Below are 18145 nucleotides of genomic sequence, written 5' to 3'. Positions count from 1 at the left end.
CACCAACATGGAATTCATACTTGAAATTGATGTTATCATCTGTTATTTAATCAAATAGCCTCTTTTTAATCCATTGCTTGATTTTTTATAGGCTAGCTTCTGAGCATTTTGTACCCAAATATATGCTTCCTTTGGCTTTTTTTTTTCTTCTTTGAGTCAGGGTCTTGTTTTGTTGTCCAGGCTGGAGTGCAGTGGTACGATCATGGCTCACTGCAGCCTTGGCCTCCTGGGTTCAAGTGACCCTCCCACCTCAGCCTCCTGAATAGCTGGGACTACAGGCGCATGCCACCATGCCCAGCTAATTTTTGCTTTTTTTTTTGTAGAGACAGGATTTCACTGTGTTGCCCAGGTTGATCTTGAACTCCTGGGCTCAGGTATTCCATTCACCTTGGCCTCCCAAAGTGCTGGGATTATAGGCATGAGCCACTGCGCCCTGCCTTCCCTTGGCTTTTTAACCTTCCCCTAGAGGTTACCTCTAAGTAGCACTGAGGGGAAAGTAGCTGCTACTTTTATGTAGCTTGTAGTACTGAAATCCCTCTGGAGAAGTGATCACCTGGACTCCGGTAGAAGGATATTACTGTCGTATACTATTCAAAACAGTGTAGCTATAGAAGTGTCAAAGTAGATTGCAGTAAGCACAGACATCGCAAAGCATAAGCTTCAGGCATAAAGGCTTAGTAATGCCTCAAAGAATAATTATTTCAGTGCTGGGAAGGTGATAAGAGACACATATTCACTGGACCATTCATTTATCCTTCAGCAGTTTAAAGAAGCAAGGAGGCTGGGAGCACTTTGGGAGGCTGAGGCAGGCGGATTGCCCGAGCTCAGGAGTTCGATACCACCCTGGGCAACATGATGAAACCCCGTCTCTACTAAAAATACAAAAAATTAGCTGGGCGTGGTGGTGGGCGCCTGTAGTCCGAGCTACTCGGGAGACTGAGGCACTAGAATCACTTGAACCCGGGAGTCGGAGGTTGCAGTGAGCCAAGATCGCACCACTGCATTCCAGTCTGGGCGACAGAGTGAGACTCTGTCTCAAAAAAATAATAATAATAATAATAAAAAAATAAGAAGCAAGGAAAGTTGTAGCTATTTGGTTTCCTATTTTAGTATTACGTATTGTTAGCATTGGAATGAATTTTTAACCTTTGGAGCCGGACAGACATGGATTTGAATTCCAGGGCCATTACTTAGTACCTGCGTAATAGTCAGCCTCTGACTATTTAACCTCTGAGGTTCAGTTTTTTCCTAAGGATTTTTGGATGGATCAGGGAGAATTTGCGTAAAGTGTCTGGCAAACAGTGGGCTCTCCATAAGCATCTATAAATAATGTTGATATTAATAATAATAAAATGAGTAAAGATTTTTTTCTTAGAATTTTAAATTCATGGTTTCCCAATTTCTATTAATATATATAGCTTATATTTAATTTGGCGGAGTTTGTACAAGTAAAGTCAGATCTATACTCTTTATGGTGTGTCTCCTACTCACAATTTGACATAATTGACGATAATACAACTTCCTTAATTTTAACTTTTTAGTGATTTTTTAAAAATTGAAACCTTCCGTAAATGATTAGGTTAAGAAATGATTGAATCAATTTGCAAAGTGACTTGCACAAAAGATAAACACAAATACTGGGGAAGAGAAAAAAACAGTTGCTTTAGAAAAGTTAGAGATCTGAAATCAAATTTCAGAGATTCATGGATGATTTTGATACTGAATTACTAATGGTTGCTTTTTTACATTTTAAAATTTCAGCTGCCTTATATGGATTTCATGATAGTCTTATTGTCAGAACTATATCTAGCTTTGTAATAAAATGATTCTGAAAAGTCATGTAACAAAAATTTCTAATTTAGCCAAGCAGTGTTGCACTCCTATAGTCCCAGTTTCTCTGGAGGCTGGGGCAGGAGGATCTGTTGAGCCCAGGAATTCGAGTCCAGCTTGGGCAAATAGCAAGACCCCCACCTCTAAAAATGAAAATTAAAAATTTCTAAGTTGGAGAATTTTATACTTACTAAGAGTTCATTTTAAAGGGGACATTATTACAGATATTTCTGATAAAAATGAATACTTTTGCAGAGCCATAATCACCGTTTAATCTGTCAGATTTATGAGTTCATTTTGATTGTGTATGCCTACACACCTGCATTTCCGCTGGAGAATGCTTGAGCAATGTTTGCTATGTTGTTTGTTCTCTTTTGCATTCAACAACTATTTAGTTCTTGTGTACAAGATATGTTGCTAGGTGCCACTATCAAAATGAATGACCCCCTGCCTTAGGTACCTTGATTTCTGGAGGGAAACTGTTGGTTATAATATAGTCTGTTGAGCTTAATGGAAGTAGGAACACAGTGCTGTGAGAGCCACAGACAAGGGTTAACTCCCCCTGAAAAGGTCACAGGAATGATGATGGGTTTTAGAAGGTGTATAGGAGTATGCAGTACAGAGTGAGTGAAGAACTTTCTAGGCCTTGTGGGTTTAAAGAGCAGGCAGAAGTTTGGTGTAGCCAGGGTATAGAACTAACAGGGCCAAGAAAGGAGGTGAGGCTGGCAGTAAGTCAGAGACAGGCTGTGAAGCTTGTCGTAGTGCTTATTTGCAAACTGTAGATTTGTAACCAGAGGGCAACATTGAGCTGATACAGTATTTTACTAGTTATTTGAAAAAGTGCTTCTCACTATTTTTGTTTTATTTTATTTTGGGGGCTTGTGTGTGTGTTTTCCTAGACAATTTTAGAAGTTTATTTTCTCTTTGGAGACTCAGTTTTGCTTTATCACCCAGGCTGGAGTGCAGTAGCGCAGTCATAGCTCACTGCATGCAGCCTCTACCTCCCAGGCTCAGACGATCCTCCCACCTCAGCCTCCCAAGTAGCTGGGACCACAGGCAAGTGTCACCATGCGGAGCTAATTTTTTTATTTTTTGGAGGTGAAGTCTTGCTCTGTTCATCACACTGTTCTCGAACTCCTGGGCTCAGGTGATCCTCCTGCCTCTGCCTCCCAAAGTGCTGGAATTACAAGTGTGAGCCACCACATCCAGCCCCACTCTCACTGTTTCACTGTTCATGAAAGAGTAAACCATCCCGTGTCAAATGTCAAGTGCACTTTCATTAAAAATGGCAAATGTTGGCTGGGCGCAGTGGCTCACGCCTGTAATCCTAGCACTTTGGGAGGCCGAGGTGGGTGGATCACCTGAGGTCAGGAGTTTGAGACCAGCCTTGCCAACACGGTGAAACCCCGTCTCTACTAAAAATATACAAATTAGCCAGGTGTGGTGGCGGGCACCTGTAATACCAGCTACTTGGGAGGCTGAGGCAGGAGAATGGCTTGAATCTGGGAGACGGAGGTTGCAGTGAGCCGAGATGGCGCCACTGCACTCTTGGGCAACAAGAGTGAAACTCCATCTCAAAATAAGTAAATAAAATGGCAAATGTTTATTAATTGTCTATTTGCTTGGGTTGCTGGATATGAAAGTTAATAAATCGTGGGGAAACTAGTGTCTCCAGCTGAAGAATACTCTAGTGGGAGCTAGGAGGTATAATAATAAATATCACAAAAGTGTTAAGGTTGTCTTAGTTTGAGCTATCATAACAAATTACCATAGATTGAGTGGCTTAAACGACAGAAATTTATTTCTCACAGTTCTAGAGGCTGGGGAGTTGGATCAGGGTGCCAGCATGGTTGGATTAGGGTAAGGGCCCTCCTTCTGGTTTGCAGATGGCTGTCGTCTTACTGTGTCCTCACTTGGTGGAGAACAGAGGGAGAGGAAGGAAATTCCCTCCTGTCTCTATCATATTAAGGGTTGGGATTCCAATATCTGAATTTGGTGGGGGGACACAAACATTTGGTCTGTAGCACGGGTTGTATAATTTACCATTTCATTTTTAATTCTTCTCTACTTCTTCATTTCTTATATATCTTTCAAGACTTCGACCTGCTTTGAGGCTGTTACTCTTTGTCTGACTTCTGCTTTGTATAGATAGCAAGTTATTATGTCTTATTTTATTTTCTATGCTGGTCACTAGAACACCTGACTGCAGTTAGTTGTCTTAGTCATGGATTGTTCCATGTATGTTTTGTTTTTCTAATTTTAGGGCCTCATTAGCAGGGATCTGATCTATTGTAGTTTGTACTTCAAACTGTCTAGGTCAGTGCTAGGTAAGAATACTAAATGTTTCATAGCAGCTATTGAGGCTGGGCGCGGTGGCTCACACCTGTAATCCCAGCAGTTTGGGAGGCCGAGGCAGGCGGATCACTTGAGGCCTGGAGTTCGAGACCAGCCTGGCCAACACAGCAAAACCTCATCTCTACTAAAAATACCTAAAAAAAAAATTAGGAAGTATTTAAAAAAGTATTCAAATTCTACATTACTTTGTAAGTTCTCCACAAATACTTGCTTTGTGAGTTCAGTTCATGATGCAAATTTACAGTTGACAATATTAATAGAATCTATATTCTAAAAAAAACTGGCTCTTCCTGGCAAGATGCATCTCTTTAACATGAAGCATATGTTTTTATTTAACACTTTATGCATATACTTACTAATGTTACAGTGTTCGTTAAACAACTAACTACACACATGCATTGAACTCCCATGAGTCCGAGCATTATTGGTTGGCCAGTAGTGGTAAAGTGTAACTACATGCCACAGTTTTACTTGATTTCAGACAAATACATCTGGCCTTTGTTCTAAAAAGTGAACCTGTGATGTTGCTCTGAGAGTTAACTGGGTCTGTGTCTCTGACTTTCTTTCTTTTTCTTAGCTTTGTGCTGCTTCAATGATCACCTTGCATTGACATAAAAAGGAGACCAAAAAGGGGGTAAAGTAGTTGTTCCATCTCTCCCCCACAACACACAGTGAGGCGGGGTCTCACTCTGTCGCCCAGACTGGAGTGCAGTGGCATGATCTCGGCTCACTGCAGACTCTGCCTCCCAGGCTCAAGTGATCGTCCCGCCTCAGCCGCCCAAGTAGGACTACAGGCGTGCCATCACACCCAGCATGTTCCATCTTTTAAAAGTGCTTCAAAATACTTTGTCTTTTTTCTTTTTTTTTTTTTTTTTAACACAAAGCATTTAATGCAGCCATCCATTTTAAATTAGGGCTAACTTTGAAGGTCAGGAATCAAATAGCTTATCTTATTAAAGCCTTTTCATTTTATACACTGAGAAATTAAGATTTAGAGGAAAGGTCAGGTACTTTGCCCAAGGTTACGGAGCTTTTTAGTGGAGGAACTCAGACCTGAACTGCAGCTTCTGTGTATCATATTCTTTCCATGGTATCATATTATTTAGTTTTATTCAACTTTGACTTTCAAAATGTTATGAAATAAGAGATGAAATCAAATCTGACTTTAACTGCTAGTTTACTCTCCTTTCAAAATGAACAACTGACTAATTGAAAATTCATCTATCTCCATAACCTGTTTTCAGCTGGGGGTTGTATCAGTGCCACCTGGGAAGCTTTTTTTTTTTATTTTTTAATTATACTTTAAGTTTTAGGGTACATGTGCACAACGTGCAGGTTAGTTACATATTTATACATGTGCCATGTTGGTTTGCTGCACCCATTAACTCGTCATTTAACATTAGGTATATCTCCTAATGCTATCCCTCCCCCCTCTCCCTCCCCACAACAGGCCCCAGTGTGTGATGTTCCCCTTCCTGTGTCCATGTGTTCTCATTGTTCAATTCCCACCTATGAGTGAGAACATGCAGTGTTTGGTTTTTTGTCCTTGCAATAGTTTGCTGAGAATGATGGTTTCCAGCTTCATCCATGTCCCTACGAAGGACATGAACTCATCATTTTTTATGGCTGCATAGTATTCCATGGTGTATATATGCCACATTTTCTTAATCCAGTCTATCATTGTTGGACATTTGGCTTGGTTCCAAGTCTTTGCTATTGTGAATAGTGCCACAATAAACATACGTGTGCATGTGTCTTTATAGCAGCATGATGTATTTGGAAGCTTTTAAAACTACAGATGCTTAGGCCCTGCAGAATCAGAATCCCTAGCTGTGCGACCCAGGTTTTGATAGTTTTAAAAGCTCCACAGGTGATTCTGGTGCTGAGCTCTGATTGTGAATAATTTCTCCAGTCTTTGAATGTTGTAAATAAGGAAACTGATTAGGTTGGCTTGTCTTTTTTAAGACAGTTTTTGTACATGTAAGTTTGAGTATCCCTAATTTGAAAATCTGGTATCTGAAATACTCCAAAATCTGTAACTTTTGAGCACCGACATGATGCTCAAAAGAGCATTTCACATTTCAGATTTGGAATGTTCAACCAGTCAGTATAATGGAGATATTCTAAAATCCTTTAAAAAATCGAAATCTGAAACACTTCTGATCCTAAGCATTTGGGATAAGGGATACTCAACCTATTTATCTAATATCAGAGCTTGAGGGTAAGGGGTGGTAATTAGAATGAAAGGGGCAGGCAAGAAAATGGAGGGATTCTTCTGTTGTACATAAATAGGAATTTAGACTTGATGTGATAGACAATAGGCAGTGTTCTAGATCCCTGAATGGGATGGTGCTACACAGAAGGTGACAAGCTCATACCTCTTTGCCTTCAGGCAGGACTTCGTTTTATTATATACTTAAAAGACCTTTAAGAAAAGCTCACGTTCTTCTTCCTCACCCAGTGGCTGAAGTAATAAATTTGAGAGTTACAGTTTTCCTCCCTCTCTCCTGATACCAAATAAGTTACCAAGTCTTTCGGTTTTCGCTTTTAAATACCGGTTAAAGCCGTTTCCCCCTTTTTATCCCTACTGCTACAGTCTAGTATAAGTTTTCATCATCATTTACCTGAAAACTACAATAGGCTTCTAATTGATTTCCCTGTCTCATCCACCTTCTATATTACTGTTAGAGTAACTGTTTAAAAAAACAAGTGTCTTGTACCATATTCCTTTACAAAATCCTTCAGTGGTTTCCCGTTACTTAGGATAGAGTCTGAACTCCTTAGCATGCCATTCACAGCAATTTGCCACCTCATTACCAGCACTCAGGAAATATACATTATATAGCCTATACCTTAGCCATAATGAACATAATATGTTCTTTCATAACTTTGCATATGTTATTCTCTTTGCTTATAATTCTTTTTTCAAATTGACCAGCCTTGCAAATTCATATGAATCTTTTAATACACCTCAATTGTAACCTCTCTGTTTCCTGCGCATCCCTTTTCCCTCCTCTAGTTAACATTCCTTTTATTACTTTTCTGGTAATTTCCTGTATATGTGTCTGCTCACCCCATTAGACTGTGAGATCACTGAGGACAAGGAGTGTATATTCATTCATCTTTATATTTTCAGCATCTAGTACAGTGTCTGGCAAATTTGCATTCAGTAAATGTTTTTTAAAACTTAATTGAATTGAATTCCTTGACATAGTTAAAAATTTAGCTTTGGTAGCTGGGAATTGACAATAATTCTTTTTTCACTTTTTATGAATATTTGCCTCTTCGTATTTTTTATGATTTTCAAATTGCTTGGGATTTTAAAAAATGGTCAAACTGTTTTCTCTCATACAGCACAAGGCCTTACTTGTAATCATGAGAAGTGGAATATTACTGTGATTCATGTCCTAGGCAAAGAGAGTTGTAAATAAGAAGGTAGGAGGTGACAGGCTTGTGTGTTCAGTGGAGCAGATATTTCTTTGCTTTCTGTTATAGCAGAATACATTGACCCTTGCATGAATTAGCTATTATGTTTTTCTTTGTATTAAATTCATACAAGGAAAAAAAAAAGATGTGAGGTTCAAGTTATGTTATTGTATTTTTTGTTACTCCTTTTATCATGCCTCGAGGTTCCTTAGAACATGTTGTTCTAACACAAACAAGCAGTGTGGTTTTGGGCAAATTACTCAGTTGCTCTGGGCTTCAGCTTCCTGATCTGTAAAACAGATGATAATAGTACTGACTCCTAGATTTGTTGTGAGAATTAAATGAGTTAATACGTGTAAGGCACTTAGAATAGTGCCTGGCATGTAGTGAGTGTTCCAACAGCTTTTCAGCCTCAGCCCATGCCACTTCCTTCTCATTGGCCTTCATTCATTTCCTCGATTGTGTTAAGCCCTTTCCGGCTTCAAGGCCTTTGTGGATGCTTCTCCTCTACGGGGATCACAATATTCATCGGACTGGCTCACAGTCAACTTCAAGTCTCTCATTAGACTGAATGTTCCCAGAGAACACTATGCCTGGCAGAGTAGTTGTGCAATAAATATTTATTGAATGAATGAGTAAATGAATAATCAAGCCAACTGGAAAAGAGAACAGGATCACATGGAATGGAAAATTGCTTCTTCAGGGGTTGGGATCAGGGCACATTCTCACTGCAGGCAGGAAGGAAAAGAAAAGGGGTGTGCATGTGTGTATGTGTGATACATATTTATAAATTAAATGGTGAAATTGTAAATATTTCATGGTCAAAGCATTAAAATAGGAGTCAACAAATTAATTGAATTCTTTGCCTAAGTGATGATCAATTTGAGCTTAAAATGGTATTTTTAATTGCCCCCAGTAATTTGAGTATGCTGTTGTTTGTGCTTTAAAATTAATATATTCCAACTACACTTCAATAAAATAAACTTTTTGTGTGTGACAAGGTCTGGCCCTGTCACCCAGGCTGGAGTGCAGTGGTGTGATCTTGGCTCACAGCAACCTCAGTCTCCCGGGCTCAAGCAATCCTCCCACCTCAGCCTTCTGACTACAAAAAAAGAAACTGAAACAGCTAATGACTTCAATGCTGGGTGTGGTTTTAGAAGCTAACATTTCGATAGTAGCAGCCAGGCACGGTGGTACCCATCTCTAATTCCATCTACTTGAGAAGTGAGGTGGGAGAATCACTTGAGGCCAGGAGTTCGAGGCCAGCATGGGCAACATAGTGAGACGCCACCTCTTTCAAAAGGAATTGATAGTGAACTATAAGTCAGGGCACAAAATTGTAAATAAAATGTAATCATAGCAGGGTTTTAAAAAACTGAATTAAGATATACACCAAGTGTTACCAGTGTTAATGGGCCATCTTTGGGTAACAGAATTATGGATGATTTTTTTTTCTTCTACTTTTTAGTAATTTCCATCTTTTCTATGAAGGTGTATTTAAAATTGCAGCCTGCTGATACTGTATCAGCATTCAATTCTGGATTATTATTCCATTAGTATTAACGTCCTATTTTTAATATGACACTGAACTTTTGCTAAAAGACCCGGAAGTTAAAAGTGTTAAGGAAACTGTTACCAAAAAAAAGCCATTTTAAGTCACACATACATAAACATTTCAAAATTGTTATTTTTAATTAAACATCTTGGAAAGATACTGCTTATTTGCAAATAGTATGGAGTCAGTGACCAAGAAATAAAGACCTCTTGTTTCTGTGTATTTTATCTAATTTTGTAAATATCACTATATGATTTTGTGAGTGGGAATAATATAGTGAAACATTTGGACAGTTGTGTATTTATATTTAGTTTCGAAGTTTTAGTTTACTGCTTTGTAGTGGTGGTGGAGTACATGTCATGTACACGTTGAAGCCATTCTGCAGGTTTGTGGAACCCCTTACTCCCAATACTTCTCCCCAAATCCTTGGCATAGGTACATAGGTTTTAGAGGTAGGGAAATGTGGGTTTGAAACCCACTCCTCTTTGAAGTTGTATTATTAACAACAACATTTATGTAATGTTTACTATGAGCCAGGTCCTCTAAGTACATGGATATTCCTTACCTCTTTTAATCTTTAGAACAGCCCTGTGAAGTCAGTTCTTACACAGATACAAGTTCAAGGAACTCACCTATTACAGTAATAAATGATGAAAGTTAGGATTTAAACTGAGGTCTGGGAAATACCAAAGCTCACGGTAAATACCATCTTATACTAACTTCCTGGATGACCTTGAGCAAAACTTAGCTGCCTCAACCCTGCATCTGTAATTTAGAAACCCAAAAAGCTTTAGAAATTGTTAGTCTTTCCATAACTTATTTGGTGACAAACATGTGACCTGAATAGATGAGAGGCTATTTATATTTTTTGTTCATTCCATTTAGTGTGAATATTCATGTATGTTGCATTAAAAATTATGTGTTGGATTAGGTGATGCTGCTATAGACCCCTCTCTAGAGGTGTTAACAAATATATGATATATGCACCATAATTCACTTTCTAAAATACAAAAATTTCTGAAATCTGAAATCTCCCAATAGATTGTGGACCTCTGTTTAACTTCCATAATACCCAGTTTTCTTATCTATGTAATTCTTAAAATCTATCCCAGTAAATCTTAACAAGAATTATATGTAGTAGTATACATAAGCATTTGAGATACCTGATATATAATTAAGTATTCAATTTGTTGGGATTGTTACTGTCATTATCTTGGAATTCTTATTCAGCTGTGCAGTTTGGATCCTAAAGTTAGACCATGTAGAAAATGTGAATTTGGCTGGGCACAGTGGCTCATACCTGTAATCCTAACATTTTAGGAGGCCAAGGCAGGTGGATCACTTGAGCCCAGGAGTTTGAGAACAGCCTGGGCAACATGGCAAAACCCCATCTCTACAAAAAAATGCAAACATTAGCAGGGCGTGGTGGTACTCTCTGGTAGTCCCAGCTACTCCAGAGGCTGAGGCAAGGAGATCGCATGAGCTTAGGAAGTTGAGGCTGCAGTAAGCCAAGATAGTGCCACTGCACTCCAGCCTAAGCGACAGAGGGAGACCCTGTCTCAAAAAAGAAAAAAGAAGGCCAGGCGCAGTGGCTCATGCCTGTAATCCCAGCACTTTGAGAGGCTGAGACTGGCAGATCACCCGAGGTCAGGAGTTCAAGACCAGCCTGGCCAACATGGTGAAATCCCGTCTCTACTAAAAATACAAAAATTGGCTGGGCATGGTAGTGGGCGCCTGTAATCCCAGCTACTCGGGAGGCTGAGGCAGGAGAATTGCTTGAACCCAGGAGGCGGAGGTTGCAGTGAGACGAGATCGTGCCACTGTACTCCAGACTGGGTGACAGAGTGAGACTCCATCCACCCCCCGCCAAAAAAAAGAAAGAAAAGAAAATGTGAATTTTGTTTAGTTTGCAACTGAGGCTGAACACTGCATTGTTTTCAGTACAGGATAGGAAGCCAGGCCTTTTACAGAATGTAGTTTGTTTTCCTTGCTAGTGACTTTAAACCATAGTGATTTTCTTCTATAAATGTACATTATTCCATAGTGCAGGGTTTCCTATCCTTTTTGTCAGTTCCCGGGGTCCTGGTCCAGCCCATGCTGAAGTCCGAGGGGCGTGGGTGGATGAGCAGAAAGAACACTTGGGGGGCTGTAGGCAGGTGAAAGATAGTTTTATTCAGCAGCAGCTCAAATTAACAGCTTTCTTACACTAGCTCTCTTATGAACAGCTTTTCTTACACTGTCCACCTTTATCTTGGCGGTTTGCTCCGGCTGTGTGGCTCCCGCGACCCCCATGCCTGCAGCTTCACAGAAGGCTCTCCCCTGCCTTCAGGGTCAGCAGCTTAACCCTTTATCTGGGCATGCGCAAGCCGAGTTGTGTCCTGGCTCCCTCCTGTCCAGACGGACAGCTTTGGCTGTCTCTCTTTCTCTGGGCACCAGTGCCTGCACAAGAGCCATGTTGAGCGAAGCTGAGCCCCAAGAGCGCCTGTACAACGGTAGCAGGGCAGTTATACCTTTTACAGACAACAGTGGCTCAGAGCCAAGGATGAACTTACACAAACAGGTTATATAACAAGTGGGGGTGTGCGCCTGCACGCCAAACTCGCTGAGTCATGCAGGCCTGGATATCCACCTTGGCCTACCTCCATGTACCTTTTCAATGTGATTACACACTTAGAAAATTATTTACTGGTCAGGTGCGGTGGCTTACACCCTTTAATCCCAGCACCTTGAGGGGCTGGGGCAGGAGGATTGCTCTAGGCCAGGAGTTTAAGACCAGCCGTAGGCAACATAGCAAGACCCTGTCTCTACAAAAAAAAATTTAAAATTAGCTAGGCATGGTAGCATGCACCTTAGTCATAGTCCAGCTAATCAGGAGTCTGAGGCAGGAGGGTCCTTTGAGCACAGGAGTTGAGGTTGGCGGTAGGTCAGCTTTGATCACACCTGAGATGAATGAAGGAGGAGGGTGCTTCATTCTGCTGCCAGTATTCGAGGCTCACCTGGCTACAAGGGCTGAGGGAATCAATATCTTGGCACACCTGTAATACATCTTGGCAAACTAGTGTATAATTATATACACCAAATGTAAGGGGAAGAGACATGAAATGTGGGAATTATTAGTGGATTTACTTTGATTAATTCCTCTGCGTAAGCATCTATTTTGAAGCTGTTAAGAAAATTCAGATAAAATGTGTGAAACTTAAAAATACTAAATAGTTAAGTCTCTTAATTGCCTGTCTTCTAGCAGTCAGGCAGTTGAGTCAGGAATGAGATGGAGTGACTGTTTTACTTAACGCTTTATAAAATGTATTTGTCGGTTTTTTAGATTAAGTATATTTTACCCTGCAAGTTGGAATTGTGAAAAAACTATGACATTGTCTTGAAACCTTTAAAACATTTCTAAGAGTAGATAGAACCAATAATGTAATTAATTTAGGACATTTATTCCTTTCTCAATTATTACAGTAAAAATTAGGTGGGGTAGGATAATTTTGCCAATTTTTTTTAATGCGCAAATTCAGAGTTTGTTAGAAATTATTTGCAGCAGAGTTGTGGGGGAGAGGCATAACAAGTTGTTGCAGGCTGGTCTAAAGGTAGTGAGTTATCTCAGTTGATTGTTCACAGTCAGTTACAGATTGAATTCCTTGTTCTGCTCTTACCCCGTTCTCACTACTTGACTAGCCTAAAAAATAATAATAATAAAATAAAAAGAAGTTGTTTCACATTATGCCTTCCCTGCCAAGCCTAAAACCTCCCGACCAGATTTTTTTTTAAAAAGGACACAGAGTTGGTTCTCAACTGGATATTTCTAGAACATACGATGAGATGCTGTCCACAGCCATAAATTTATTACAGGGAGGTGGGGCAAACATGCAGGAATTTTAAGTGCAAATATACCCTACTTGGCTCAGGAATTTGGGGGCCACGGAAGACATCTTGCATCTTACTGATTTCCCTTGAAGAAATGGTACCCAGTTTGAAGGATTCAAAGGAGAATTTCTTCTCCTAAGTCTCTTCGCCTTGGTGATCTGAGCAGGGTTTGCTGACTTGGTGATGTCCCCAGTGGCCTGTTTGTGATCTGTGGGGCTCCTCTTTACCCTTGGAGGAACACATCTCCAATGCTTTCTTTTCATATGCACTTGTAGTGGGGATAGGGGTGGGAGGGTGGCACGGGTGGAAACCTTACCTGCTTCTTGGCGCCTACTCAGCTCTGCAGAGCCTTGGAGCTGTCTACTCAAGCTGGGATCTCTTTGAAGGGGATTTTCTAGAGGTAGAATAGTATTTCTGACAGCCTCACAAATATACTCATCTTTTAATATTTTGCCACCTTTAAAAGTTGTTATTCAGAATAGTAGATGATTCCATAGCAGCCTGTAGCTCAGAATATTATTATGTGTTAATTTGGAAAAAAATGTGACTAGTATTCAGCACTTCTTTGAACCAGGGCATATTACTTATTAGCTGTGTCGCTTGATTTTTCACAGACTGTTACATCTCCATTTAAATCGTAAATCTGAATTATGCTACATTAGTGTAAAGCCTACCAGTGTTCCCTAGAATAGCATGGTAATAATTTTTGTAAGAAAAAACAAGTAGTACCAAAACATTGTTCACATTATGGGAACAGAAAGATAATAACAAAATAAAATTCCAGGATAGGCTGGGCACGGTGGCTTACGCCTGTAATCCCTACACTTTGGGAAGCCAAGGCAGGTGGATCATTTGAAGTCAGGAGTTTGGACAACATGGTGAAACTCCATCTCTACTAAAAATACAAAAATTAGCTGGGCGTGGTGGTGGGCACCTGTAATTCCAGCTACTCAGGAGGCTGAGGCAGGAGAATCTCTTGAACCCGGGAGGTGGAGGTTGCAGTGAGCCGAGATCGCCCCACTGTACTCCAGCCTGGGCAAGAGAGCGAGACTCTGTCTTGGGGGGGAAAAAAGAAAATTCCAGGATATATGAAGTCATTATGACTAAAAACCATGTATTATGTACATCAGATTCTTAATTTTATTATAATAATTAGTCTTCCTCATCATCCCACAAGCATATCACAGAAATACATACAGTCTCCTCTCAGCTCTCATTATTTTTAATAATGATCTCCTTGGTACTAAAGAAGTTGAAGATTATAACTCAGAAATGCAAAATGTTGGGCCAGGCGCAGTGGCTCACCTGTGTAATCCCAGGACTTTGAGAGGCCGTGGCAGAATAATCACTTGAGCCCAGGAGTTTGAGACCAGCCTGGGCAACATGGCAAAACGCCATCTCTACAAAAAAATACAAAAATTAGCTGGGCATGGTGGTGGGCGCCTGTAGTCCCAGCTACTAAGGAGCCTGAGGTGGGAGAATCACCTGAGACTGCAAGGTTGAGCCTGCTGTGAGCTGTGATTCCGCCACTGCACTCCAGCCTGGGTGACAGAATGAGACCCGTCTCAAAAAAAAAAAAAAGTGAAATGTTGATGTATTAGGGTTTAGAGAATAGCTGCAAAAAGTTATTTTCTATATCTGCTGGAAAACAGCATATCTTTGTAAGTACAGATTGCAAGGCAGACAGATTGTAATTATGTGGATAGAGTAGCGAGTGGTAACAGAGCTTGACAGACCAGTGTTCACGTGACAGAGTGTGCAGCCCTCAAGCGCAGGTGCAGGTGGCTAACAGTGCGGGGTTAAGGGGCCAAAGTGCACAGACAAGGTGTTGGCCAGGGCCTCTCCACATTTTGCAAACTTCTCTTCCCTTAAAAAGGAAAGAAAAAAAAAAAAGAAGAAAGAAACATTTGATATTTCTCAGAATTCAGAACTCATTTTTTTTGTTTTGTTTTGTTTCAGAATACTGAAGAATGGGAAAAAAGTAAGACTGAAGCAGACATGGAAGAGTATGTATGGGAAAATAGCTCATCAAAAAGAAATATCGTGGAAACACTTCTCCAGATTAAAGCTGCTGAGAAAAATATGGAAATAAATAAAGAAGAGCTCCTTGGTACTAAAGAAGTTGAAGAGTACAAAAAGTCTGTTGTTAGTATTAAAAATGAAGAGGAAAATGAAAATTCCATTTCTCAGTACAAAGAATCTGTGAAGAGACTATTAAATGTGACATGAATTATGGAGTAGAAAAATCTGCTTGATTTATTAATTTTATGACATGATCAGTATCTAATTTGATATAAAATTGAAAATGTTAAAAAAAATCATTGTTTTTCCTCAGAGTTAAAATTATTTCCCTCATACTAATGCTTAATGGCAATGATTACTCCAGAGTTTTTTTATTTTTACACTGGGGCAATAGACTAGGAGATCTCTAATTTCTTCTTGGTCTAAAGTGTTTTGATTTTATTTCTACATAATAGCTTTGGTATTCATGTATATACATGCATTTAATTGTGATTTTATCACCTTCCCCATTTCTTTCCCCACAAGCTGGCATTTCAGTAGTTGCTTTTGAATAATGGTTTTGGTTACCTGGGAAGATAGGCCCAGAACCCATTTCCTTGACTTGCAGTTCCGGGCTCTGTTCACATGACTGCTGTCTAGCTGATGCATTTTTCACATTTGTCAATTCTGGTTAGAAACAGGTCCTCAGGAGTATTCTCTAACCTGATATTTACTAAAAAGATATGTTGACTCAACTTTGTTTAGCATCCTCCTTTCTAGATTGTGGGGCTCATTTTGCCAGGGCCAAGCTACCAGAAAAGTAGAAGTGGAGATTACCTGGTATGTATCCCTCTGGGTGCCCCAGTTAGAGCTGCCACAGCTCAGGAAAAAGATGAGGGATAAGGACCTTGAATGTAATTGGAGTAAGTGACAAAATAAGAACTACCCTGGGAAACCCTGCATTCAATGTAGCTCTCAATTCAGTATTTTTAAGTACACCTGTCAGCTGTTTCTTAACACTTTGAGGGTTGTGATTAATTTAAAATCAAAATAAAGGAATTACTGAGTTTATTTGCCTAATAGACTTATTTTGCCTAGAAGAATTAGAGAGTATAAATGAAAGCCAAAATGGAATTTCACAACGATTTCCTAAACCATTTGTGTGAAATGAAGGTATGATCTGGTGTGATTGAGGCCAGGAGTCTGTAGGTTATGAAGGACAATATGGCCTTGAGTACAAAAAGGAGAGAAAGAGGCATGTCGCACCCTGCTGGGGCACCCTACACTACTTATCATTTTAATCCTAGGCCTGACTTATGAACGAACTCAAAAGGGGCTAGACTGAGCCAAATTGGTAAGTAGTGGATGAAAAGCAGTATAGATAAAAACCAAAATTTTAGATCATGTTTAGAGCATATTTCAGGAAACATACCAGTACATTCAGAGACTCATTCAGAGTTAAGAAAAACTCACATTCCTAACAGGATGGAAGAAGGAAACATTTTGAAAACAGTAGAAGCTGAGAAGAGATGATCACTTGGGAACATGTAAAGGAGTGGTAGCTTAGGGTGGTTTATCCTGTCTAACAATACAGTGCAGATGAAAGCAGAGAGGAGGATGTGTAGTAAAGGATTTGACCTTACCCAGAGGTCTGGCCTTTGCCCTTGGCTTCTGGGAGGTAATCTATATCGTACCTGATAGGACTGTCTTTGTTTAGCAGGGTAGCTGGCCCCAAAAGATCTCAGGATGGGACCAACATGCCAGAAAAACCTACCATGTGATTTAGGGCAGGGGCTTTCAGTCACATGGTATTAGTCCACCTGGCAGCTGAGATGACTCAGCAGACAGTCAGCAATCATACCTACAGAATGGAGTCCAGTAAAATCTTTGGGCTGGTTGCAGTGGCTCATGCCTATAATCCCAGCACTTTGGGAGGCCGAGGTGGGTGGATCACAAGGTCAGGAGATTGAGACCATCCTGGCTAACACGGTGAAACCCCCTCTCTACTAAAAATACAAAAAATTAGCCGGGCATGGTGGCAGGCGCCTGTAGTCGCAGCTACTCGCGAGGCTGAGGCAAGAGAAAGGCGTGAACCCAGAAGGCAGAGCTTGCAGTGAGCTGAGATCGCGCCACTGGACTCCAGCCTGGGTGACAGAGAGAGACTCCGTCTCAAAAAAAAAAAAATCTTTTGAACACGGAGGCTTGAGTAAGCTTCTCGGGTTAGCAATACTCCATGCATATTGTCACACACTGATACTAGGAGAGTAATGTGTCCTGACTCCTAGGGGAGAGCACTAGAAACTAAACATTTGAATGCTTCCTGGGCCTCAACTTACGTACTTCTTCTGTTGGGCGACTTCAAGGTATCCTTTCCCTGTAATAAACTGTAATTGTGAGAATAATAGCTTTCATTCAGTTCTGAGTTCTAGTGAATTATTGAACCTGAGGGTTGTTTAGGGAATCCCCCACAAACTTACAGTTGGTGTCAGAAGTAGGATGGCCTTGTAGAGGACTCTACCCTCTTTTGCAGTTTGGCCAACTCCAAGTAACCTGAAGACTCTTAAACAATTGTTGAGCCTAATGGCAAAATCGTAGAGCTGACGGATTAATACAAAACTGCCTCAAAAACAAAACATTTGGACCGGGTGCAGTGGCTCATGCCTGTAATCACAGCATTTTGGGAGGCTGCGGTGGGAGGATGGCTTGAGGTCAGAAGTTTGAGACCAGCCTAGGCAACATAGCAAGACCCTGTCTCTACTTTAAAAATGTATATATACATATATATCTGTATGTATATATAACAGTTGTTACTGTAATTTTAGCAAAATTAAGCAGCACTATTTGTCATTAATCAGATCCTTGTCCTTTAAAATCTGCCAGTTGACTGAATGTATGCAATTGGAACATTATATTCATCTTTATAATGAAAATGCTAGGGGACACTTTGCTATATTAATGCAGTCATTTCTGACTTTAAACTTAAATTGTATAGCCCAGAAGTTGCTTAAACACATATGCAACTAAGATGTAGATCAGATCTCTTTTTTTAATTGTAGGGTGCTTTAATTCTTTTGCATATTTTTGCAATATTGGTGTTTCATAATACTAAAT

The 18145-nt window shown here is 40.2% G+C and overlaps 1 protein-coding gene across 1 annotated transcript in view; it reads left to right on the top strand.

The window, feature by feature from the left end:
- The window catches only part of MRPS35 (mitochondrial ribosomal protein S35), a 46473-nt gene extending 30368 nt beyond the window's left edge, over positions 1–16105 (top strand). The window contains exon 8 of the mRNA XM_003265642.4: positions 14993–16105. Coding sequence (XP_003265690.2) covers positions 14993–15262 — 270 coding nt within the window. The 3' untranslated portion in view covers positions 15263–16105. The remainder of the gene's footprint in view (positions 1–14992) is intronic.
- Positions 16106–18145: the final 2040 nt, after the last annotated feature.

The sequence above is a fragment of the Nomascus leucogenys genome, chromosome 23 (assembly GCF_006542625.1).
Source record: "Nomascus leucogenys isolate Asia chromosome 23, Asia_NLE_v1, whole genome shotgun sequence".
NCBI lineage: Eukaryota > Metazoa > Chordata > Mammalia > Primates > Hylobatidae > Nomascus > Nomascus leucogenys.
This window is presented reverse-complemented; position numbering and strand designations above follow the sequence as displayed.